Genomic DNA, 24544 nt, shown 5'->3' on the forward strand with positions numbered 1-24544 from the left:
GAATGTAACAAGACACCAACAGACTTTTTCAATGTGCAATGTATACTATACGGATCCAATTTTCTTTGAATTAAAAAGGGGGACAACAATTTATATTGTCTAGGTAATCTATAGAAGTGATAGTAGAAATCTCAGTCACTCAAGTGAGCGAATGCTTGATAAAATATACATCTTAAGCACTTTGTAACATGTGGAACTTTCAAGAATTGGTCCTCTCTCTTCAAGAACACAAGGACTTTAAAAAAAACAAAATTCCCTTGCGTAATCAATAGAATTTTTCAAAGCTTTTAGTTTTCTATTCAAGATTTTAAAGGGCAAAAAATAAAATAAAATATAATAATAATAATAATAATAATTCAATTTCGTTGTGACAATATTTTATGATCTAGGAGATAACCTTTTTCAATTACAACTATCTATTCTTGACTCGTCTTCTACTGAAGAGTAGAGTAGGATGAAACTTAGCCCCCGTTTGGTTCTGATTTTTCACCCCAAAAGATAATTTATTTTATCGTTACTTCCTTAAGTCAACCATCATTTTTTACTTCTTCACTCATAGGTGACTCCCATTTTTCTCTCTTACGATCAAAAAATCAATTGCCATAATTACTACCAAATAGACTCTTACCATTGGCCATGGCCAATCCTTTAATATCTTTCTTTACTAACATTGAGATTCCAAATCCTGCTTGATTCTTAAACCAAAGCAACCAGAATCATTTTTGCTCATTTCATTATAATTCTTCTTGCTTTCCTCTCGCTCCAACTCTTTTATGAAACTTTCTAGTTACGAATCCAATACACAACTAATGAGTATCAGCATTGGCATCAACAACTGACCATCTCTTCGATATCCGACTACGGCCAGTCCATTATGCATCAATATCTACTTACCGACCATCCATCCATAGTGCCAACATCTTAATGGAATTGATATTTACAGCAAGATAAACCCAATCAATCAATGGCGTCTAAGACTCCATATCTGCAAGAATTTCTTAAAAATAACTTTTTTCCATAATCTTTGTACCACTCGATTCTTTTCACAATACAAACTACTCCAGGTTCATCATATCAGGGAAACAAAATAAAAATGCATGTTATTCTTCGATCATTCATAAAATGCGAAGTCTAGCCACACTAATAAAACCAAAAAAACACAAAAACCTCGTTGAAAATTTTGGAAAACCCGGTGGAGGCGATTCAAAACTTGTAAATGTCCGATCGGCAGCTAATTAAAAATCAGGAATTAAATTAGCCCTTCTCAGAATCTCTCCCCAAATCGGAAGAATATTGCACCTGTCCCAGAGTTATTGTCGACAGCATACTCTGCTCGTACTAAACCTAGCTTGACTCCTACGCCATATGAAGAACCTTGACCCATTCTTCGGTAAACCTCTGTAGGGTTTCCTTTGACATCCTTCGAACTCCCAAGATCATTTCCATGTTCTGCAAATACATAAGCATGTGTATTTCTCACAGGAATCCGTAGCTCAGCAGCCAACTGCAGATAGCATTAGAATCAGTGGATCAGAGAACACGATAAGGTATTAAGGTGGGAAAAATCTCGATTCCTGTTATTAATTCTTGATTAAACAATGCCACAAAATACCATCGCGTAAAATTTTCACATATATAAACTAAGCTCAAATTTCATAGGAAAATGAGGCTCAAAAAATATTATGTACGTTCACCATCTTATAGCATGTGTGCGCGCTCGCAGCACGAGGCTATCCGCTATTTTCTGTCATGAGTGCATACCTCAAGTATATTTCTTGCAGCTCCCAACTCTCCCATGTTGTAACCCCGGACAGAATAAGGTCCCCCCAAAGTAAAAGCATCATAGCTGGGAAGATCTCCTACACAACCACCATAATGGCCATGAAGGACTAACACAGGTGGAGGAGGCTTTCCGGCAGCTTCCTCTACTTGCTTCAATTGGAAAAACTGGGTCACCGTTAACTGGTGGCGGTTAAAGAATGGGAACTTGCTTCCAACGCCAAGTCCTTGGTCAAGCTGCACTCAAAATTTATAGAATGACAAAACTCAATCATATTTTGGTCAGCTGAAACTTCAAGCTCTCCCTAGATGTTAAGTGGGAGTATACAATATCATAGTATCTCCCTGACATTCGAATGGAAACTAGATACAGACAGAAAAACATAAAAGCATAAACTTAGAGATCAAAGTCATTCAATTAGGAGACATTCTGAAAAATCTAATATTGTATGAGTCTTGCTACAGCAACAGGGGGGCTGACCGCCCCCTGACCGAACCCAACAAATAGGGGGGGAGGGTCCCTTTTTTTGCAGGTCCCACCCCCCATTTGTGGGGCTCCTGTCAGGGAGGCAGTCAGCCTCCCTGTTACAGAAGCAAAACTCATTGTATTATTTACCATCGGGGGGAGGAGAGGATATTGTTTAAGCCATCATACCCTTTAAATGCAAGACAGCGTACAAGGTAATCCCTTGTGCAAGGGAGTATGAATAAAACCACTTGATTTAAGGGCAACTTAGCCATGCAACTGGATCAGAGAATAGAAATGGTACTTGCATGCTAATACAACCATACCTGGAACACATTTCTCTCACCAACTATAGCCCCATTCACAAATTTTGTGTTGTCACGTGTAATATTGGCCTGTAAAAATGCCATACGGTCGACGCCAGTGCCACTAAGTGTTGTTGGTGGTCCATCAGCACTAACTCCTCCATTCGGCAACACTCTTTGACCATTTGCAGAAATGTGACTGCTTTCATCACGGGTCGTTATCTCCTCCATCACAACCCCATAAGTAAATTTGCTTTGACGAGTGAAATTCTGCAGGAAATACATTTGTCAACTATACTTAAGTTTCCTAATAACCCACTGACTCATTAATGAACACATTATTTCTCACTTTAGACAGTTGTAACTTGAAAAATCTAGAAAAGAAAAAGGTCACATTGATTAACAAAAATAGCAACTTAAAACCAATCTTTCCTGAATTCCCTAGTTCTCAAGGTTGCTAAAGCAGTTGCCGACCACATATTATAAACAACAGCTTCCAGCTAAATCCATAATGACCAGATCATTGTGGTGACCTACCTCTGTAATGTTGGCTTTTACTCCAGCTCTGTCAACCCATATAGGGGGAACTTCATCTATTCCAGGCCCACCAGTGAAGACCGGACTCAGCTTTCTACTGTTGAAGCAGCTAGCACGAAAGGTACGGTTGCGAGGATTGTATACACCATCTATATACGGATGGACATACTCCAGTTTAAAAGCAAGATCATCCTGCAGATATATTTTGTCAAAAGAAGTTATGAACAACCACATATTACTATTACAATACTATATCAAGATGAGGATTAAATCACCTGGGGATTGAGGAAGTTGCTGGTGGTCACTGAACCAAGAATGGACCTATTTAACCCTTTTATATTCCTATGCTCAAAAGAGACAGTTCCACCTGGCTGGATTGAAGCCTGTACAGTACACAAAAACAAAAAATGTTGACAACCAAATATAATGACCTCACTCAAATCCAGAGATACAATGTTTATGTTATTTACCAGAGTAGGACGACCCCCACGTCCTGGAACAATGCTCCATTCAGTACTAACTTCAGCCGACTTCTGTTCTAGCTCCTTGAGCTTGATTTCAACAATAATACCTCCCTCATTCTTCTCGTCTGGACGTGGATTTACCTCAATATTAGAGAATAGAGCTAGAGAATTTATATTTCTCAATGCTTGCTTCCCAGCCTCGATATTAAATACTTGTCCTTGGCGAAGCTATTAACCAATATAACAATAAGAGGACATTATCATGATAACTTGATAAACCTAGTCAAATACCCACATAATCATACAAATTTTGAAACTCAATAACTCCAGAAGTTAGAAACTAAATGATGAGGACATCCATATTTATTTATTTTATTTTCTAATTAAGCTTTATTTATTATCTTGGACTATTATATAGAGAATTGGACTTGTATGGGCTCGGGCCCAATCTCGTAGGGTTTGCTTTACTATTTAAACCTATTTTCCATTGTAATTTTTCAGTTGATGATTGAATAAAATTATTGGTGGCTTATGGCGAATTTCTCCTCTCCTCCATTATTCTTCTCCTTCTCCTCCATTTTTCTTCTCCTTCTTCTACTGTTTCCCCCTTCTGTCATCCCTTCCCCTAATTTCTTCTTCCTATTATTTGGTTTTCTCGCTCTCTATTCAATAGTTCTATTGGTGCTGCATCAAATTTGGTATCAGAACCGAACCTTGGGTAATTTCTTTCTTATAATCCAAAATTTCTTCCTAAAATTTGTCAGAACAGCACGAGTGAGAAGAATTTCATGTAATAGCAGCAGATTTTGATTTTCCAGTTTTCTTTTCTTGTAATTCAAAAAAATAATAAATAATAAATCACTATTTACGAGTACTGTTCACACCCGAAATTTCAGTTTTTTAGATTTTTCTGTAGTTTCTTAAAAAAAATAAAATAAAATTTTGGGTGCTGCTGCTACCACTGTGCTGCTCCATAAATTTTATCACTCTAACCCTAACTCCATTATAAATCATACAGCCCAAGCCCAAGCCCAAATACCTACAGATTTATCACTTAATCCAACTACCCAATCTCATTATCACTGAACCCAATTCAACCTAGCCCATTACCGGCCCAAATCACAACAATCAGCCCACTTCACTACATACCAGTCACCGTCTTCAACCTCGTTACTATTTGCCATCAGTCAACCACCTAACTTCCACCTGAACCAAACCATCTCTCCTACTATTATCACCGATCATCCTTCCAGTCGCCGTTGACCCAACGTCGCCGACCAAACATTCGGATCACTATCACTTGCAGTGGTCGCCTCAACAAGCCACCACCACTCATCGATCCACCAGCCCTAATCTATTGCTACTCGCCGCCCAAACACCCAAGTCGCCGGCTTGGTCATCGCTATTACATCGTCAATCCCAATCGTCAACTACAGCGGTCGCCACAGTCCAAACTCATCTCTACTGCCAAATCACAACCCCAGCCCAAACTCCTTCAATCCCCCATTTGGTCCCACCAATCCCCAAACCCACCTCCCAAAATTACCAGACATCGCCTCCTCTGCATCTGTTTCAACCTCCGTTACAGTTGACGCCACAAGCCACCAGCCACCAGCCATAGCCTTCCTAAAACTCAACTTCCGTCGCCGAATGCCACTCACCACCACGCCAACTGCCATCCACCGCCCGCCACCAGCACCGTCAACTTAATCTGGAGGCAGGCCCAATTCTGTAACCACTGCACTACCTTGCCTTCACATACACACAAATCCCACCACAGCCACTGAAGACAAGAAGGACCAGTTTTTAAATTGCTGAGGCATCATCTTCAAAAACACCCCTAGCCACCACCAGATTCGAGAGCAGCTAGAGTCGACGCTTGGATTGGTCTTGTCGCCTCACTCAATTGTTCAGAGCTTAGGAGTAGTTTCAGAAAGTGGAGACATTTGACACTGGAGCATAAGACACAAGCTAGACTGAACTCCACACGTAGCAACTCAAACCAACTGAACTCAGGGAGTTACTGCTCCTATCTATTTTTAGTTGACACTACCGCTTTATTTAGAATTGTATCAATTAATTCTTTGTGTAGCTAATACTTTGATAATCTTAACCTTAAACCTACTTGATCGGAATTCGCGAACTAACTCCCATTGTTCACCCATTTACCCCACGTCACTAGGCCTATCATTTGTACCTTTGCTTTTTCATTTTATATGCATCAGCACTATTAGCTTGCCACGTTCAGACGTACATAATCCTATATTTTAAGTTTTAAAAAAATAAAAATAATAATAATATAATAAAAAAATAAAAAAAATAACTCAAATTGCTATTTTCCCTGTTGGTACTCGTTGTTTGTTGATCTCAGTAGTGCACTTCAATTGGCGAAGCGTTACTTTATATGCATTTGCGCAGTGGTCGCATTACTCCCTCTAATTCTAGTGCCCTTGCCATAGATCCGTCCCAAATTGAGGTCCTCACCCAACAGTTGGTACAATTACAAAATCAATTAACGGCTTTCCAAACTGAGGTAGCCGCTACTCGTGAGGAGAGTAGAGCCCTAGCCACTAAGTTAAACACTCTTGATCCAACCCCATATTTGACTGAAGCTAAAAACTCTGAAGCTTCCATTAACAGACCTCATTGTCGTCCACAAAGTGGTCGATATCAAGCCAGATATGATCGTAGGGAAGGAAATTAGGCTCGTGGACAAGAGCAGAAATATCACCGTCATGGTACACAATCTCTCCCTCACCACGAGGAGCGCCTCTTTCGAAACATTAAGTTAGATGCCCCCACATTCGATGGTTGTCTAGATCATTGTGTATTCAATCAATGGGTTAGAGATATGGATCGCTTCTTTACCTGGCATGGGGTTCCAGAGGATCGGAGGGTATAATTTGCCAGTTTGAAATTAATTGGCACTGTTCAACTCTTTTGGGAAAGTGTTGAGCATCTCCTGGAGAGGCGTCATGCTCCCCCTATTGGGAGTTGGGATGAAATGAAGCGTCGACTTCAAGAAAAATATTTACCTCAATCTTACACGGGTAGCTTGCTGGACCAATGGAACGCACTTGCACAAGGCAATCAACCTATGACCGAATACGTCGCGCAATTTGATGAGTTTCAAATGAGATATCAAGTCGTTGAGGATGAGGTCATGACTTTGAGTAGGTTTAAGCAAGGCCTAAGAGATGATCTTAGGTGTGAGCTTGTCCTTAGAGGCGTCACCACTCTTCCTTAGAAGCGTCCCCACTCTTGACCACGCCTACTCTTTCGTTCGAATTATGAGTTAATGACTAAGACACCGTATAGAACTCGTAGTGATACTCGCACTGCAACCTCTTCCGCATCCACTCCATCCCCTAAGTCTATTCTAGGGCCTCCTCCTTCTAATGCTACCCCTGCATCGGATAATAAAGATAAAGGTTATGAGGTTTCAAGGGCGTCCTCCCGTTTGCAATGCTTCAACTGTAAGTGTTTTGCTCACATTTCTTCTAAGTCTCCTAGCCGAGCCCTAGTTATGGAAGAGCGTGAATGTATAGTTGACGAGCCATTAGAGGACCAGGTTTATGAACCTAAATTAGAAGAGTTTGATGACTTGGAGGATAGTGGGGATACCTTCTTAGGTTGTATTCAGGCTAGTCCCCTTATCCCACATACGCCTAAAGTCGGTGTCATTCGTTGCACTCTTACCCCGCCTAGGGATGTCGATGATTGGCGTCATCATGCCATCTTCCACACTTACATCAAGATCAATAACAAGGACTGTAAAGTTATCGTGGATAGTGGCAACTGCATTAATGCGGTTTCAATGGCTACTGTATCCCGTCTAGGGTTGAAGCTAGTTTTTCACCCTCAATCATACAACGTCTCTTGGGTTGATATCTCTTCTATAGCTGTCAAGGAACGTTGTTTAGTCCCTATCCAGTTCCTCGAGTATAAGGACCATATATGGTGTGACGTCATTTCAATGAATGTCGGGCATATCATCTTGGAACGACCTTGATTATTTGACCTAGATGTAACCATCTATAGTTGGTCCAATCCCTGCTCCTTCGTGTTTAATGGAAAGAAGATTCACCTTAACCCACTGCCCCCAAAGCCTGTTGGCTCACAGGGAACGAAGAAGAGTGTGGAACGAAAGGGATTGCATATCATTAGTCATACGGAGTTTGCGCGTACACTTGTTGGTGACTCAATTGTGTTCGCTTTGGTAGTCATAGAGGTTTCATCTAACTCCACAATTAAGAGCCCTGCTGAAGTCCAGTCGTTCCTTCAAGAGTTTCGAGATGTCTTTCCGGAGGACCTACCTAATCATCTACCTCCTCTAAGGGACATTCAACATGCCATAAATTTCATCCCAGGGACATCCCTTCCAAATTTGCCTCATTATAGGATGAACCCTACCGAGCACGCTGAACTCCAAAGGCAAGTGGATGACCTCCTTTACAAATGATTCATTCGTGAGAGTTTAAGTACGTGTGCTGTCCCCGCCCTATTGACATCTAAAAAGGATAGTTTTTGGAGAATGTGTGTGGATAGCCGGGCTATCAATAGGATCACGGTGAAATATCGTTTTCCCATTTCTAGACTTGATGATGTGCTAGATATGATGGTTGGTGCTACAATCTTTTCGAAGATTCATCTGAAGAGTGGATACCATCAGATTAGAATTAGCCCAAGTAATGAGTGGAAGACTGCTTTTAAAACGAAAGATGGTCTTTATGAATGGCTGGTCATGCCTTTTGGGTTAAGCAACGCGCTAAGTACCTTTATACAGGTAATGACACAGACTCTTCGACCTTTCATGGATAAGTTTCTTGTTGTCTACTTCGATGATATTCTCATCTATAGTAAGACTAAAGAGCAACACCGTGACCATCTTACACAAGTTTGCTCTAGCCTACGTGCAACTAATATGTATGCTAACGTCAAGAAGTGCTCTTTCTTCACCGATACAATCGTTTTCCTGGGGTTCATTGTCTCGTCGACAGGGATATCTGCTGACCCTGCCAAACTTTAAGCGATTCTTGAATGGCTCACAACCTAATACTATTCATGACGTCAGGAGCTTTCACAGGTTAGCTACATTTTACCGTTGCTTTATCAAGGGGTTTAGCACTATTATGGCGCCTATTACGGAGTGCATGAAGAAAGGAGAGTTTCATTGGACACAAGAAGCGGATAAGGCCTTTAAATTGGTCAAGAAGCGAATGACGGAAGCTCCTGTCATACGTCTTCCCGACTTTTCCAAAGTCTTTGAGGTTGAATGTGATGCCTCCGAGTTAGGTATAGGCGGACTCTTGAGTCAGGATCGTCATCCTGTTGCCTACTTCCGTAAGAAGTTAAATGAGGCCAAACAACGGTACTCGACTTATGATAAGGAACTGTATGCGGTGGTCCAGGAGTTTGTCCTTTATTTGGACCATGAAGCCCTCCGTTACCTCAACTCTTAGAAAAGATTAAGCTCTAGGCATGGTCGTTAGATTGAATATTTGCAGGCCTATTCATTTGTTTTAAGACACAAGAAGGGAGTGGAGAACTAAGCAGCTGATGCATTAAGTCGTCGTGTCTCCCTTTTGTCGATCATGAGTGTCATGGTCATTGGTTTTGAAAGGCTTAAGGAGGATTATGAGGCATGTCCCGATTTTAAAGATATCTTTCTTGATTTGCAAAAGGGACAATCAGATACCACAGGTGGCTTCCGACTTGAGGAGGGTTTTCTCTTTAGAGCCAATAAATTGTGCATCCCTCGAACTTCAGTGCGAGATTTCATAGTGTGGGAAATTCATACAGGAGGTTTAGCCGATCACTTTGGGCATTATAAGACTATAGAGGAAATTGAACGCCAATTCTATTGGCCTACTTTAAAGAAATATGTGGCTAAGATTGTTAGTACATGTAACACTTGTCAATTGGCCTATACACTCCTCTTCCCATCCCCAATTGTCCTTAGCAAGATGTTAGTATGAATTTTGTGTTAGAATTTCCACGCACCCCAAAGAAACATGATTCTATTTTTGTGGTTGTCGATCGTTTCTCAAAAATGGCTCATTTTATCCCCTATCGCAAGACATCAGATGCGTCTAAGGTTACCATGTTGTTCTTTAATGAGATTGTCAAATTGTATGGGCTTCCCAAAACCATTGTGTCCAATAGAGATGTTCGTTTCGCTAGCCATTTTTGGAGAACTTTGTGGCAAAAGATGAGTACCAAATTGAAGTTTTCTACGGCCTACCACCCTCAGACTGACGGTCAAACTGAAGTAGTTAATCGTAGTCTTGGTAATTTGTTACGATGTCTAGTCCGGGAAAATTTTCATAATTGGGACTTGATCCTTCCTATAGCCCAAATTGTGTATAACAATTCCATAAATCGTTCATTAGGTATGAGTCCATTTGAAGTTATTCATGGGTATAAGCCTAGGAAAACGTTAGATCTCATTCTGATGTCCCCACAGACTAGAGTGTCAGTGTCAGCCGAAGCATTTGCACAACATCTTCTTGATTTGCATATTGAGATCAATAAACAACTTGAAGCCAGTAATGCAAAATATAAACTCCAAGCTGATTTACATAAACGACATGTTGAGTTTAATATTGGGAATTACATTATGGTCCGCATTAGGCCAAAGCAGCGTCGACATGGACCCGCCTCCAAATTGCAAACTCGTAGTGCTAATCCTTTTAAAATTTTAAAGTAGATTGGTCCAAATGCATATGTTGTTGACATTCCACCACACCTTGGTTACCATTCTACTTTCAATGTTGAGGACATAGTAATTTATAAAGGTCATTTCATTCCCTCAAATGATTCTCTGTTACCTCCTTTTGTGGACCTTGAACCTGATTCTTTGGCCACTTATAACTCACTACCACCTCTCATTGCAAACAAAGATAAAATCGATGCTATTTTTTATTAAGAAACTGTGTTAACTAATGATGGAGAGACTCAGCGCTTCCTTGTTCGTTGGGTTGCTCAACCAGATTCTAACTGTACATGGATCTCCAGAGAGACACTACAGGAATTGGATCCAGATTTATTGGAGCTTTATCGGAGTCAACAGGATCTTCCTTGGCCCGGATCGCCTCCTGTCCACTCAGGGGTGTTGGTAAGGACACCAATTTCAGACCTTCACTAACACATTTCTACAGACGTCGAAAGACGCTTGCCCAGCCACTTAACTTATGGTTGGGAGATTGACTGCAGCCTATCGTAATATATCTACTCGATAGGGTCGAGTTTTCTCCCATCCCGAGAGAGTTGATGGGGACATCCGATATTTATTTATTTTATTTTCTAGTTAAGCTTTATTTATTATCTTGGACTATTATTTAGAGAATTGGACTTGTATGGGCTCGAGCCCAATCTCGTAGGGTTTACTTTACTATTTAAACCTATTTTGTATTATAATTTTTCAGTTGATGATTGGATAAAATTATTGGTGGCTTGTGGCGAATTTCTCCTCTCTTCTCCATTATTCTTCTCCTTCTTCTATTGTTTCCCCCTCTGTCATCTCTTCCCCTAATTTCTTCTTCCTATCATTTGGTTTTTTCGCTCTCTATTCAATAATTCTATTGGTGCTGCATCACTAAATAATAGCCAAATTTCCAAACTAAATGAAGTGTACATTACGCTCAAACCTACCCTGGAAAGAAAAGCATAGTCATAGACATTTTAACAGGATCGACATTTTTTATTATAGAAAATTAGAAACGTGAATTCTATTCTGTCGAGAGCTATCAATTAGCACAAATAAATAAAGACATACAAGATTTCTAGAGATTTGCCTTATTATGAGACCACGTTCTCTTCCAATGTTACAGTAACTCACTATGATGAAAAGAAGTTTACAAAAAAAAAAAAAAAAAAATTCTCAGATCCACCTCTCTCTCTCTTTTATGATGGATATTTAAAAGCCTAATGATGATACCCTTTTTATAACAAAAATTAGGGCAAAGCCAAAATTTACAAGAACTCAAAATCCTAAGACGAAATTTACAATGACACGAACTAACTGAAATTTTGGTCCGGGGTAGGAAATTACAGGGAGGGGGCTTCCTTCCCCCACTTCCAACCCCCACAGTGACCTAACCAGTATTGTTCAGAGTACTAACTCCCCACAACAATAATTATTAGGCTCCATAACTTAACATTTATACCAATTCATCAGCAATCACAATAAACAATTGATACAAAAGCAATCAAACATCAAAATCTAGAAGAATATCCAGTTATGGATACATTGAATTCTTAAAGTAAAATCAGTACAGAGAACATCCTTTTGTGTATTCCATTAGCATGTAAAAATGATAAATCTTGCTTATCAATAACAATTCAGTAAGCCCATCGAGAACAGACATTGTAAAATTTTCACATACACGTGATAATTTATTGGGTCACTACAACAAAACTCCTTAAATGATTCTATTATAATTAATAGCTTAGAATGCCAGCAAGAATAGTAGACAGCGCAGTAGTTTGAAAAAAAATTGATGGGAAATGCAAAATCAATTGACGCTAACCTGTTTTGGCATTTCCCTCTTTATTACAGGCATCTGAGTGTTCCCTTCACACACATTACCAAGCTTATCCAGGAACTGAATGACAAGTTGTGTGATATCCCCTTCCACGACTTCACAAACCACTTCCTTAGTATTCAAATTCCCGAAATTCACAACCTGGGCACAGGCATACCCGTTCTCGTGGTACCACTGCTGCACTCTGTCCCTAATCCTCTGCAGTAATCTTGCGCTCACCTTCCCCTGCTCCCTCAACATTTGCAAGATTTCCCTCTGCACAGGCAATGGCAGCAAACATGGCCTTGCCCGCTCAATCCTCCTCCTGTAATCTTTCTCCTGACTCCTGTAATAATCTAATCTCTCCTTATCAGTCATGTCAGGGTCCATTTCAATAGGCTTTGACTGCGGCATCAGACCTACATTAATGCACCTGAATCTATCTGCAGATTGCCATGTGGATTCTTGGAATGGAATGGTTATGTTAATAGTACCATCCGGGTTCGTTTTAGTCTCCAAGTCGACTTTCTCAAACATTCCACATGTAGCTAGAGTTTCTAGCTCCTTCTGGAGCTGAGCCTTGGTGTATATCCCACCCGGCCGGAGAGAAACCATCTCAAAGAAGGAGTCCTCAGTCCCCACAGAGGACCCACGGCGTCTGTCCAGGAACAATATATCAGACACCTTATATTTCTTAAACCCACTAAGCTTGTTGAGCTGGACCACAATGTTGGCCGGTAATCCATGATTATCCCATTCTTGTTGGGGTTCGTCGTCCTTCGCAGTTGCCACCGGCGAGAATATACGGGACCAAAAGTTACCATATTGCCCTCCATTTCCTCCACCGCCTCCGCCTCCACCTCCACCTCCACCTCCACCTCGACCTCCTCCGCCGCCATTTCCGGAATTGAAGTTAGAGTTTCCGCTGGAGTATCGAAATGCCAGGTGGAAGAGGACTCCAGAAGCAGCAGTCAGGGCGAGAGATTTGGGGACGGAGACGAAGGGGTTGAAGAAATTAGAAGGCGGAGGCGGAGACTTCGAGGATTTAGGGTTTTGGGAGGAGGTGGAGAGTGGTTGCAGATTGGATTGGATAATGATATTGGAAGCGATGCGGTTGGTGGTGGTGGAGTTACGACGACGGAAGAGGGAGGGGGAGCAGGTGAGGGGAAGGAGGTGGGCCGGCGCGGCCAATGGCGCCATTGTCAACGGAAGACGAAATTAGAGTGTAAGAAGCTGAAGTGAGTGAAAAGGGTTTATGAGTGACAGTGTATATACTGTATATATCTATGATTTTGAGATTATCGGGTCAATTCAAGTCGGGTTTCCCAAAACAGGATTGACGTATACAATTCATTAGAAGAGTTCTAAGGGCCCGTTTGGTAGGGATTTTGAGAATTCATTTTTTGATCATTAGAAGAAAAGTGGGGTCCACACGTGAGAGAAAAAGTCAAAAATTACGGCTTGAATAGTAAAATAACGGTCAAAAAATTAATTTTTTGGGACAAAAAATCCCTACCAAACGGGGCCTAAAAATCGAAATCGTGACTAGACGTAGAGAAAAGGTATCACTTATAGAGTATTTGATACTCATTTTTATGGAAAAATGAAATTTAAAATAGTAAATTGATGAAAAATAAAGAAAAATTTTTTATTTACGTTTAATATTATTTTAATGAAAAATGTGTAATTAAAAAGAATATAAAGAAAAATATATTTTGACAAAAATGAGAATCAAATGGGAATAATTAAAATAACGAAGGTCAAACATCCAAAATTATAAAATACTATATTTACTTAGTAATTCAAACAATTACACATTTTTCAAGTTTTCAAAATGCAAAAATTAAACTATTTTTTTATTATTTTAATTTTCAATTAGACAAATCCTACTTTATAAATTTACAGAAATTTCTTACATGCTTTCGAAGTTTTCAAGAAAAAATAATGAGTCTTAAGATTATAATTACATAATATAGATAGCAACATAGCTTATTTCTTATCTAGCCCTTTATTGGATAAAGTCATTTTTTACTTTTGTACACGAGGTCTTTTAAAACTTGAAATTAAAGTCAAATAAAATATTTTTTAATAAAATAATAATAATTAATAAGATATTAACAAAGCGTGACTAGGGAAGAGGGAAGAATAAAATGAAAAAAAAAATCAGCAACTTAGGAATTGACAAAAAAAAAAAAAAAACACCTGCTAGGCGCGAAGCGATTATTTTACCCGAGCTTCATGCTTAAGCTACACCTAGAGGTCGCTTAAATGAGTTTTTTAGAACGCTGGCTAATAGGATTGAACGAACAATCATATTACATGTACAATTTTGTTAACAAGTGGCATTATTGTGAGGTGACAACTTTTTACACAATAATTTAAACAATCAATAACACTAATTTGACAACACATAGAATGTCAAATTTAATATACATCAAGTGTGTACAACTAATTTAATCCTTGAAATATTGGCATGAATGTCCAAGGCTGGATAGGTTGATTTGAATATTTTAATACGCAAAATTATTCATTACACATTGGTACTTGATAAAAAAATATGCTACTCGTATTTTGTTGCTAACACTCTGCATGACCAAATTATGTGGAAGTAGCTTAAAAAAATAGAAAAGAAAATGTTATGAAATCGAATCCACAAAATTGAATTTTATCATTTCATTTACTTTGAATTTATTTCACCCCCAAATTTGAGAAACCTTTCTACCGCCCAAATACTCGATCGCTAGCTCCAGTGCAGACTTCCTAACCGTGAAATATCCACACAGCAAAAATCCAAAAAGCCCACATTGAAACTTATTGGATGCTAACGCGGGTTCATTCTGAAAGTACACTTCTTTTGGACCCATCTTCACTCAATCGAAGAGATGAGAGACACCCATCTTCATTTAATCAAAGAGATGGCAGACAAAGGTACTTCCCATCTTCATTCATAGTGTTAGCAACTATTAACATGGAGCTAACTTAAAGTTGTTAGTGTTAATAGTAAATGATTATCTTGTATCAATTGGAAATTAGATTTGTATATTAGTTTTAACTTTATAATCGATTTTCTATCGCAGCAAAAGGAATTTTGGAAGAAGTGGATGACGAAATTTTGTTAGAATCCGATAATGAGAACATTTTGGATAATATGAACTTAGTGGAAGATGACATTGTAAGAGTAGATGGTGTGATTGTGCTTAAGGTGGATATGAAGTTCAACGATAAAGAAGAAATGTTTGAATTTTTTTTATAAAAGATATGCACTGGACATAGGTTTTCTAAATGAGAAAAGAAATTTGAAAAATGATGGATTTGTTGGATATGTTGCATTGCCATGTAATCGTGAAGATTGAAGAAGCAGTATTATAAGTCGTTCTTTGAAGTAGCTAGCTACCATTCAGACAGGTTGTAAAGTCAGTATGACTACATCTACAAATGCACGTAGAATATGGAGAATTAACACAATCCATCTCCTTCACAATCATAAAACAAGTTCTTCGAAGTCCAGGTTGTATCGCTACATTTGAGAATTGATTGTGGCGGCATTTGTGGGAATCCTAGAATAGCTAAACTACGAACAACCCGTAGGGTAAGGCCTTTAAACAAAAGGTGACGTTCTTGAAAAGGAGCAATACATGCACAATTGAGGTGTTGAAAGAGGCGACTCAAACGAAACTCTGCTAAATCATTGAGTAAAGGAAAACAACCCCAGAAACAAAGCCAAAAAGAGGTTATCTGTCGAGAAGGGACAGCCATGAGTTCGACAAAAGAAGAAATCACACCTAGACATAATAAAGAAAGCGGTGGCGAGGAAGCGTCCTCGCAAAGTGCCCCAATAATCCAAAAGCCGCTGCCAGCTACCCCTGTAATTTGCCATCGAAGAAATGGCTCAAGGAGCGGGCCTAGGCTAGCAGCAAGGCTCGCCAGAGAATTGTCCTCCCTCATCGCAAATGTAAGAATCATCTCCTGGCAAAACGTTGCAATGCAAGAGCTATTAGAGCATATGCAAGGTCAATTGGCTAACTCCTCACAGTACGAGGAGGTCGTTTCGCTAGGAAAAAAAAAGAGGATGTGAACACGATTGCCGACTACGTCACCGACCAAGTAATTGGGAAGATTGTCGTTTCGTCAGAATACAGCAGGGCTTGGTCAGTGTCTTTGACAGGCTTGGTCCTACAAAAAACATACAGAGTCGGCCTCGTATTTCGCCCGCTCAAGCCAGACTCTCTCTTATCGCCTTGAGCCAGCCACATTTGTTCAACCCTCTATCAGTGGGAAATCAGCATAAACAACTTCAATCGGGAACTGCAGTTGAGCTCACCCATAGATACATGCATCCCCCGCCTAAGAATAGGCGTAAATGATGAGCTACACTAGCTCGGATGCGAGCCAACCAAGATTGACCACATGACGAAAAAGGGGAAGATGTCCCCTTCAAAATCGGCCATTCCAAGCAAAGTCCTCTTATAGAAAAAGGCGCTAAGTCATAACTACCAGGCTGAGCTCCATGATCCCAGCAAACATGAGCCAACTTTCACAGCAGATCAGTGAACCAATGGCACAAGCCCCATAGAAAAATGATTTGTTGTCTTCCCCATCCCATCCGAAAGATGTAGTCGGGGGACGAAAGTCTCTCCAACTATCCCTATAAGAAAGACAAAAGGCCTCGCCTGAAAGGATGAGTGCCAATTTTGGTCATCTCAAACTAACTCCTCTTGCAGAAAGAGGCGTTAAGGCATATAATTGTCATGACAGGCCGTATGACATCAGCCAATGAGAACTGACCTTTCAATAGCGGTGACGAAAAAGTGCAATATGCTCCTTCTCCAGTCAAAACAACTCAAGCATAAGACTCATAGAATTATATTACCTATGAAAACTTTGGCTCAAAAAGTGAAGGTCGACCTACCCTCATGTTGACGGACTAAAGACTTCAGCCCCATCCAAAGAAGAGGGTCAGAATAAGTTAAAAAGGGCATAGCCCCACCCTATATATGGCCTCAAACTAAACCACGTGCTTGTAAAAGAAGCTCGTTCAAAGAAGATGTGAAGATGAAACCACATCGACAGAACTGCCAAGTGTAGAAAATGATAAGGGAAGAGACCCTACAAGGGACCACCACCAAAATACGCAGATCCCCTTCGACTAACTAGGAAGAAAGACAATGCACGAGTCGCCAGCTCAACTTCGATAAATCGAAAGATATGCAGTCACAAGTTTCAAGACGTTGGCCAGAAGACATGATCAACCCCCTTACATTAGAAAATATGTACATAACAAGCTCAAAAGCTTCGAAAAATAGGGACCTCGACTCCTTTCATAATACATTCGAAGTAGACCGCTTCGACACATAACTTCACCTCTTTTATAAAAATTTAGCCTACTTTAGGACTTCAGACAAAGTCCACGATATACGTTTGTAAAAATTTTTATTAAGTTATTTCACTTTTAGATCTCCATTATGTGAATATCTATGTCTGAATTTGAGAGATTATTATGATCACTGATAGCTTGCGTGTGACGTTTGGCCATCATATTTCACGACATCATTTTTACTAGAACTGGCATACATGTCATTTTACACACAGATGACCTAGTATGATAGGCGTTTTTCATATTGTATTTTGGGAAAGTGTGACTAAAATCGCAAGACTAACTAACCAAAAGGGGAGGTGAATTGGTTATAGCAAATTTTTTTAAAAATAATTATAAGTATACAACTAATGTTTCCTTGAATGTAGCAATTAATCAAATGTTTTTAATTTTGAAAAAAGAACAAACACTAAGATGAAATCACAAGTAATAAATAAAAGCAAAGATAAGTAAAAGGGAAGAAAAGTCAAACGATATGATATGGAGATTCAATTCAATGTAATGATCTACGTTTCCCGTTACCAAACTCTCCATCATGAGCAAGTTCTTTTTCACTATATTGATTGACTTGTAGTGTAATCCAACCCTTACAACACTTTTGGTGACTTACAATCAAGAAGCACTGATGCTTTTACAACCGTTGAGCTTTCGTGAATCTCAACACGACCCACTATTCAACCAAAATAAATTTTACAAAAGAAATGTTCTATCACGATGATAATATATTCAAAATTGAGTACAAAGGAGAGAAATAGGCAAACACTTTAATGAATAGCCATGAGTAAAACTCAAGTGTTAGGTTTGAAAAAATTTGATAAATGAAATTATTTTTAAAAGTAAACTCAATCAAAAGTTTTTCAAAAGTGAATGAATTGATAGAGATAAATAAAGAGTAGAGAACAAAAGTTAAAGCTTAAAGTATCTCAATTTAATGCTCTTGGAAGTGATGAAATGAATGTAAGAAGTGGGGGTATTTATAGAGTCCAAAACGTTAAAAAATATGTATTTGCGGATGACTCATCCGATCGATCACCTCTTGTCCGAATATAGTTGTTTATACAGTAAAATTCCAAACCATTGAGGGAGTCCGATCGACCGCCTCTCATGGCCGATCGACCGTCTCTCTAGGCGATTGACCGTCCCGACAGTGCGATCTTTTTTACGTTTTGGCCCAATTTGTTCCGATTTGAAAGTTTTGAAGTACATGGACTTTTGAGAAATATTTAAATTTTCATGATAAAAAAGTCTTTAAAATCCAAATATCATTTTTAAATGTCATTTTTATGTTTGATCAAAACATTGCATTCGAATGACTTTTGATGCACAAAAATTATTTTTAATGCATATCAAGATTTTTAGCTTAACTATTCATTGCCAAATATTAAAGCATTAGTATCTTTACATTTTGCCTAAGAAATCAAGACTTTGCTCCAAAGCCTGCCTTTTAAACTTGTCGTTTTGATCTTTCTTTGATGTCGTCTCTCATGCTCTTGATTTTGATCTTTTTTTACATTTATCTTTTGAGCTTTTGTCTCGAATGTTTTGACTCGAATGCTTAGCTTCCACTTTGATCTTCATTTGAATTCCGAATAATACTTGATTGATTTAAACATTGAACTATCATCACTCAAAAGAATTTGTTAGAAACAAAAATTAATCTTGTTTGTTATAATCAAAACATCGAGAATGAAGTCAACCCTAAGTCAACAGTGAGATGCCATCTATGGGTAATTGAAAGGGCAAAATAGGCCCCTTACCTGTCTAATATATGAATAGTGGGTAGGTCTAGTCCACGCTACGTAAAAGACGCTCTCAAAGTCCTCAACAAAATGCATAGCACTTTTCGAGGCAATTCCTTTGAAGGAATAAAAGAAATTAACCCAAGAGGCATCGGCCCTTAGAGGCACTTTAAAATATGAGATCAAAAGAAAATATCGATGAAGGTCGGCCTAAGAGGCGCACCTCGACGAGAGGAGCTAAAACTCGAAGTGGTCCACCTCAGAAGTAAAAATCAACCCCAAGAGTAAAATAAAACTAATGGTTGGATCCTATAAGGACCACCTCCGTGAAAAGGCACAAGTTGCCCATACAAAAATAGAAAAAATAGGGGACTACAGTAAGGGCACGACCCTTCCAAGGCACTCCCAGCTACAGCTCAATAACGATTTAGAGCTCAATTCAAACACAGATTTGCATAAAAAGCTAGAAATTTTATTCATTACTACAAACACGTTACAATCGAGAACAATCAGCCACTAACAAAGCATAACAAAACACTTGCCAAAATAATAATAATAATGAATAATAATAACAAAGCACAATTACTATATCAAAGGCATAATTCACTGGACCTCTCCCTTTTGAGGGAGGTCTGTCATATATAACAACATTTAAAATTATGAAGTCTACCGGACCATGTTGAAACTCAAAGCTATGACTACAATAGACTATGCCTAGTACGCTCTGGCAGAGGAGGCAGCCTATCTGCTCAGGGGAGGTACGTTGGTGCCAACCCCTGGGGATCCACGTAGTGCCACTCGAGGCACTTAGGATGGGATTCGTACTCTATTACAACATAATTTATTCAAGTCAATGGGCGACCCTCTGCACTTCAGCACCGTTTCCAAAGCGTTCAAAGAAAATTGGGCTGAGGCTGCATTTTCATTTTCACGGTCCAAGCATCCAAAGCATTACACCTAAGAATCATCCAATTTGCACATGGCATCGTCCGAAACCAAGCAGTCCCATGCACCACCTCCCCTCAAAATCCACCAAGCACAAATGTAATTTTCAATCATATCTCAGAGACACAAGTCAGTATGATTTATGCAAGCAAATGAATGTTCAAGCAAAATGAGCCTTTTTTAGGCAAACGTATGCATTTTCAACCGTTGGATCTCAAAGATTTGGACCGTCCAAACTCGGGTCACATATAGACCATTCGATGATCTGACGTTTCAGCTTCATGATCCAGATCAAAACACGTGCTCAATAGAATGCACTGAAAAAATGTGACAACACACTCTTTAAGAAGGTCAAACAGCAGCATAACAATCTGTGGAAATAAATGACAGGAGATGTTCAAACTACCCAAACCATCTCACACAACATACCACTTCGGTTGAAATTTTAACCACTTCGGCAACGGTACAAACAACCTCGAATTTTACATCTAACAATTTCAGCATTTATAACTTCGGCTCTCCATGTACACACTTTTTAGGAAAGGCCATTTAGTTGTGCAAGGCACATGAGCCTTAGCCTCAGTTCTAATGGCTATTGACGTATATATATTTTGCAAGTCTAAAATTCTCATACGAATACTCAAACAATTAGACTTGGGAGACTATTATTACTAGTCATACATAGATTTAGGGGACTATTGTTGCTAGTCATACAGAATGGACACATGGACCCCTTGTATTTATACATGCCAATCATCCAAGTCATCCAAGATGTAACATCTAGAGTAGTCGCGATTGAATGCCGAGGTCGTTACATTAAGAACAGTCCAGGTGTTCCTACTTTTGCTCATCTCTTGTCGCTGAACTCTTTTGGAATATTTGAGGCCCTTGACAGGTTTAGCAGGCACGTTTCCAGAGTTGATTGATGACGTGCCCATTTATTAAGTGTCAGATGAGTCGGCCCAGATTAGTAGGGTGGCTGATGATAATATCATAAATTGTTAAGTAATTCATTCATTTATACTTTCATTTGCATGATTTATTGATGCCTAATGCACTAAGGTCTAAGTACCCTTATATTTTGATTTAGGCTACAAATGAATGAATATGGCGAAAATTAGGAGAAAAGAGTGAAAAAAGATCAAAATGGAGGAAAGTAAAAGTTCAGGGACTAAAGTGCAAATACTCTACACTTGTGCTTAACCTTATGATGAAGATTTGAAAGTGTTATATGTCAAGCAGATGAGGAAAAAGGTCAAAGGGATGAAATATCGTCAAAGTACGATCACACATCAATTCCTAGTCGAAGAAGTTACTTATCAATTTTTAGCCTTATATTAGGACCCATTTTTGACATGTCATATGATCGAATTGGAAGATGACATCTAAAAAAAAGTTGTAGTCCTTTGAGTTAGCTTTCCAATGTAACTTAAATAATCTCAATCAGACATCGGGAGAGGAAGATATATACAAAATAACAAAAGCTATCCGACGAACAAGAATTTATACTATGCGTATACATAGGCTTGCAGGCCTTGCGTACGCGAGATCTCATAAATCCACTATTGATGCCTAAACAAGTCTATTGTGTGTACACCTACATCCTTTAATTCATGTAATTGAGATTTTCATTGTTAAACAGTTTTAGAATCAGATTTTCATGTTTTGAATGAGTTTTGACATCCTTTAATTCATGTAATTGAGTTTTTCATTGTTAAACAGTTTTAGAATCAGATTTTCATGTTTTGAATGAGTTTTGACATTAGTTTAACATTTATTAGAATTTCCATAGACTCGGTTACGCTTTTTCTATCGAATATTCAAAATATTTGTTGAATTGAAATTTCAATCACTTAAAATTATTGGTGTGATTCTCTACTGGCTTATGCCTATGTAAATGGTCATTTTTTAATCTGATTTCAATAATTAATTGTGCAGATTTATTTTTAGGAAATTTGATTTCTAGAATTACCATAGAATTGAATTTGAGCTTAACATTATATCTTTTGATTAAACAGTTACATTTAATGTCTTTAATTGAGTGAAAACACATGAATTGATGATGTTGAATGACACAAACCGGTTGGGGGAATTTTGACGCTTCACTTTCATATACATTGATTTAATTTTACTATGTAAACTTTATTTAATTCAAACCATATCATCATTACAAATTTTGAGAGAACCATCACCTTCGGGATCTTTGAATTATTTTTTATTTCCCTATGGATACGACACCCCAAAGTTGTACTATAATTATCACGTTATACTTTGGGCGTAATCAGCTGACCTCTTATCAAGAGTTTGTCAATATAATTAATATGAAGTAGAGTTGATGTGACATCAAAGGTCGTCAGATCAAGCCACGTGGTTCGGATCTAACGGTGACTTCGTCGGCCTGATCACTATAGATAGACAATTTTTGTATCATTTAAAAGGATGGATCTATGAATGAAAAAGGGGACGTGATATCTCACTCCCCCATCTCTATCTTCTTCCACAGACATTCATATTTACAGTAGACATACTATAAAACACGTTCACGTGTACATTATCTTCTAACGACAAATGTTGGCTATTTTCGGAGGTCAATAGAGAAAACATGTTAGACGATAGCTTGAAGTGAACAATATGGTTGGGATTCTGTTGCACAAAAGCTACAACTCTACAGTTATTAAAGCGGGTGGGTATAAGAATATGACTTGCGTAGAAAAATGATTGTCAAAACTATTTTGAACAAGTAAAGCGGCTAAAACTTGGAAAAGAAGATGCCGTAGCAATACAATCCTACTTTTCGAACAAGCAAGCAAGGCGATCAAATTTTACTTAAGTATGGATTTGGATGAAGAGTCAAGGCTAAAGAATATTTAGGGCAGATAATAGGTGTAGGCAAGCATATAAAGAGTTCGACGATATTATTACCTTTGATACTACGTATCTAACTAATAAGTATGACATGCCATTTGCACATTTGTAGGAGTTAATCATCACAGACAATCAACATTGTTTGGTTGTGGTTTGGTGTCGAATTAAAATACAAATACATTTATGTTGCTGTTCAACAAATGGCTGTAGTGCGTACATGTCCAAGCTCCCCATGGGAATATTAAAGGTTTGATTTGTATGATTCTCAAATTGTTGAAATTTTTAAAAAAGGTCGGAGAGCTCGATACGTATGACATACATGATAATGATTGGTTGTCAAACTGTACGATAATAGAGGCCATTGGGTTTCTTGCTATTTGAAAAGCACTTTTTGGTGCAGGAATGTCAACAAGTGAATGCAGTGAGAATATGAATGCGTCTCTCAATGGGTATGTACATTTGAAGACCTCGTTGAAATAATTTGTCAAACAGTATGAGTGAGCATTGAAAAATTCAATATTTGTTTTCTTTATGAAAGCATGTGGACATACATCGTTATTTTTATTAAAAAATTTTAACAAATATTCTCTAAAGTGATTATACTACGTGCATCCGGATTATTTCAATCCATATAATGATCTTTACAATTTAATTGAAACTTAGTTTTTGGGCATAAATCATTTGTTCTTAGCACTTTTAGTCATTTGGACTTTCATATAGATGTTATAATTAATTGAACCATACAAATAGGTTGTTACTGCATTCATAGCGTGCATATTAGGCTATTGTAATACAGTTAAACAATTAAAATTTTGAAAGTAATATTGTCCATCATGGGAGAATATGTTTCATCGTAATCAATTTTCAGGTCTTTGTGAAAAACCTTGAGATACAAGTCGGGCTTTATATATTGTAATTTCACTATTTATATTTCACGTTCGTATAAAAACCCACTTTTACCTGACATAGATTATATTTTTAGGTGTTCGAACTATATGTCCAAATACTTTTCGTTAACTAGGGAATTCAATTCCGCCCGTATGGTTTCTTTTTATTTTGACCAATCATTTCTATGTAAACAGTCTTTAACAGATTGTGATTTAGGATCCTCATCTTGTATAATATCAAGGCAACAATAAAAGCTAAAATATTGTCTATAATAATATTATTTCGTCCTCGTAAATTATGAGATAAGGCATAATTTATCGAAATCTCATTATTTCTAGACCTTTTTGGTTCTTCAAGATCCATATTTTTAATATTTTATTGATCAATCTTTTCTAATATTACTTTTTTCTAAAGTTTTTCATTAATTTTTCTCTTGTACTTTTTTTATGCGGTACAGAGTCCTTTAAACAAACTAGTCGATTACATTTCTAGCATATTTGATATTCATTTGCTATATCGAACTATCCATCAAGAACATCAATTTTTGCTAAAACTTTTTCTAGTGTATATAACTTTATTACTTTTTGTGTTAATGGTTATCTCAGGCAATTGATTTGCAATTTTTTGCAAATGAATATTTTTCAGTTTCTTGCTCAC

General features: G+C 38.2%; 1 protein-coding gene across 1 annotated transcript; it reads right to left on the minus strand.

Moving 5' to 3' along the window:
* Positions 1-984: 984 nt before the first annotated feature.
* On the minus strand, positions 985-13340 carry LOC111407803 (protein TOC75-3, chloroplastic-like). The gene is made up of 7 exons (XM_023037481.1): positions 12083-13340; positions 3558-3779; positions 3363-3470; positions 3088-3279; positions 2572-2820; positions 1762-2016; positions 985-1504 (listed from the first exon to the last, which is right to left on the minus strand). The coding sequence occupies exons 1-7, from the start codon at positions 13274-13276 to the stop codon at positions 1265-1267; spliced, it is 2460 nt and encodes an 819-aa protein (XP_022893249.1). The 5' UTR covers positions 13277-13340; the 3' UTR covers positions 985-1264.
* Positions 13341-24544: the final 11204 nt, after the last annotated feature.

This window comes from Olea europaea, chromosome 13 (genome assembly GCF_002742605.1).
Source record: "Olea europaea var. sylvestris chromosome 13, O_europaea_v1, whole genome shotgun sequence".
Lineage (NCBI taxonomy): Eukaryota > Viridiplantae > Streptophyta > Magnoliopsida > Lamiales > Oleaceae > Olea > Olea europaea.

Excerpts from the sequence above, each read along its gene's own strand:
- LOC111407803 (XM_023037481.1), bottom strand. The coding sequence starts at position 13,276 with ATGGCGCCATTGGCCGCGCCGGCCCACCTCCTTCCCCTCACCTGCTCC. Across the intron at positions 3,280-3,362 it reads GCAACTTCCTCAATCCCCAG|GATGATCTTGCTTTTAAACT; the intron begins GTGATTTAATCC and ends ATATATCTGCAG. Across the intron at positions 2,821-3,087 it reads TAAAAGCCAACATTACAGAG|AATTTCACTCGTCAAAGCAA; the intron begins GTAGGTCACCAC and ends TATTTCCTGCAG.